The sequence below is a fragment of the Lolium rigidum genome, chromosome 5 (assembly GCF_022539505.1).
Source record: "Lolium rigidum isolate FL_2022 chromosome 5, APGP_CSIRO_Lrig_0.1, whole genome shotgun sequence".
Classification (NCBI taxonomy): domain Eukaryota; kingdom Viridiplantae; phylum Streptophyta; class Magnoliopsida; order Poales; family Poaceae; genus Lolium; species Lolium rigidum.
Window position 1 is genome coordinate 246,470,088 of NC_061512.1, and position 2,802 is coordinate 246,472,889.

At 53.6% G+C, this 2,802-nt stretch overlaps 1 protein-coding gene across 1 annotated transcript; it reads left to right on the plus strand.

The window, feature by feature from the left end:
* Positions 1-1,411: 1,411 nt before the first annotated feature.
* On the plus strand, positions 1,412-1,952 carry LOC124657403 (E3 ubiquitin-protein ligase Os03g0188200-like). The gene has a single exon (XM_047195958.1). The coding sequence runs from the start codon at positions 1,425-1,427 to the stop codon at positions 1,950-1,952; it is 528 nt and encodes a 175-aa protein (XP_047051914.1). The 5' UTR covers positions 1,412-1,424.
* The last annotated feature ends 850 nt before the right edge of the window (positions 1,953-2,802 follow it).

Genomic DNA, 2,802 nt, shown 5'->3' on the forward strand with positions numbered 1-2,802 from the left:
TAGCATGGGCACACAACTTTAAATTGTGGTAACTATATAGGGAAAATTACAACTACGGTAATAGTCAACAATTATTATATGATTTAAGGCAACAAACTAGCATTTTTAGCAACTATTATATAATTATAGGAAATAAATTGGCACATATATGTTGCTTCTAGGCAACAAACTACCATTACGCAGGAACCTAGCATTTTTAGCAACTATTATATTATTTTAGGCAACAAGATACTATTCACGTGGCAATGCCCACCCCGGCGAGTGTTGCACTTGAGTTCTCGAGCACCACTTCGAACTTTCCGATGGCCGCTCTAGACTTCTGGTGAAATGTCGATCGTCGTCACGATTTCATAGCATCCACATCGAACTTCAGAATTCGCTAAATACATTGCATGGAGAAAATTACAACAATAGTAATTTTTTAGCCAACAAATTATTATACTATTTGAGGCAACAAATTAGCATTTTTAGCAACCACTACATAATTTTGGGCAACAAATTGGCACCTATATAGCTTTTAGGTAACAAATTACGGCAGACAAAAAACTAGCAATTTGTAGCAACTGCTCGTATTGTTTAGGCAGTAAATGGCATTGTTTACGCAACTTTCATACACAAGGGACTCGCTTATGCCCCTCTCTCTCTCCTCGTTATCTTCTTCCTCCCACCACAGCTTCCTCTGCCCTTCCCGATTGTCTCTCTGGCCTCCCGTAAGATAGCTCCCGCTGCTGATTCCGGTTGCCGAACGTCTCCTATGTCACTTCCATTCACCGGAGAAGCCCCGCCGACGTGCTCTCGCCCAAATCCCGACCGGCGTGACGCCGTCCCCCCGCGTGCTGCTGCTCCCGGCCTAGGCGCGGTCGTCGCGCAGGGCGGCGCGTGCGAGGATTCCTGTCCGTTGCTCGAGGATGCTCCACGGAGACTGGGACCAGGAGAAGGCGGCGGCGCGGGAGGGAGGCTTCGGGGATGAGGGCGGCGACGTGCAGGCCCACGGCGGCGGGTTCCGGTGCGGGAGCAGGTGGTGCGACGTCGGCGGTTGAGGAACACTGGATGCCCGGGGTGGATCTCGGTCGAGAGGCAGCGAGAGCCTTGTCCGGCCCATGCTGGATAAGCTGGTTTGGGAAGACACTTATACGGTTAGGTAGGAACTTTCTTAATTTGGCAGGGGCGCCAGGGACTACCAACGGGCGGTCGGCCGCCCGCTAGACTCTCCCCCAATAAATATCTATTTGTGGTCGCTGTTAAGAACCGCGATACAGCCAGGCACCCAGCTAGCACCGCCCAGTTAACGCACCTCCATAAAAGCACGTACGACCTCACAGTCCTTCCACACACAACCTAGTACTCCAATCAAGTTCAGCATGCAGCCCTGCGGCGGGCACTGGGCCGCGCGCCGCCTCCTGGCCTCGCCGGCGGACCAGTCGATGGACGCGCAGCAGGCGCACCTGGAGAGGGCGCTGGGCGCCACCGCCACCGTGCTCTTAGTCGCTAGCCTCTCCTACTTCGCCCTCAGCACGCTCTACCGCTGCCTCCGCGCCGCCCGCGTTGTCATTACTCCACCCAGCAACGACGACGACCCGGCGTCGGGGACGCAGGATGACACCAAGCGCGCGCTCGCGGGGATTCCCGTGCGGGTGTTCGTCCTGCAGTTCCCTGCCGACGCTGGCGGCGCTCGGAAGGAGGAGGCGAACGCCGACGCAGACGACTGCGCGGTGTGTCTAGCGGAGTTCGCTCCAGGAGCGGAGGTGCGCGTGCTCCCGGCGTGCCACCACGGGTTCCACCGGGAGTGCGTCGACCGCTGGCTTCTCACGCGCGCGCCCACCTGCCCCGTCTGCCGCGCCCCGGTCGCCGCCCCCGTGGTGGAGGACGCCGACGCTGGCAAGGAGGATTGCGCCGGCGGTATTCGTGACCACGGCTCCCGTGATATCCCGGCGGTGGCACTTGTGGAGTAGATTGGCGCGCGGCCACTGTTTCACTTCTAGACTGCTACTAGTACCTGTAATCTCTAGATTTTATCATCACAATTTTGATGTCTCAAAGATTTGTTGATGCTAGTTGTTATCACCCAGATTCATAATGGTAAACAAGACAGATGAAAATTCAGATTTCAAATTCCATTTTGTTGGCGCAATTGACACCTGGAACTGTCGCTCCATCTATGTGCTCAATTGCCGTGTTGTGATCTCCTTCCTCGCCAGGTTAGAGGAAACTCGCAACCTCTCCCTATTTGAGAACCATCTGCGATCCCTTGCCAAGGTTCACCTTAGCAACAAGAACAGTGACCGGGCCACCTATTAGTGGCGGCGGGAAAAGAAAAAAGATTGTGTCCTCGGCGATGAAAACTTCAGAAATTTTTACCTCTGCGCCTCTGGCCTCTTAGGAAGAACCAGATCAAAAACCTTGAGAACATGGATGGAAACCTGGTTTTCTCCCACGCTACCAAAGCCTCTTTCCCGCACGAGTTTTCAAAAATCTGCTTGGACAGCCCATTCACACTTCCAGTACCCTCGATCTCTCTACCCTTGTTGCATCCACTTTCCTTAACCACACCCAAGCCGCCTCCCTTATTTTCCCTTTCACTCAGGATGAAACACGGACCGCCCTTTTCTCCATGAAGGACAATTCCATCCCTGGACCCGATGGCTTTGGCCCAGCCTTCTTCAAGCGCAACTAGGACCTGGTTAAGCATAACCTTCTGGCTTCTCTCAATGATTTCCACTCCCTCAATTCTGACCTAAGGCCCATCAACAAATCTCACATTGTCCTTCTCCTAGAAAGAAGGGGCAAACAAGCATGGCAATT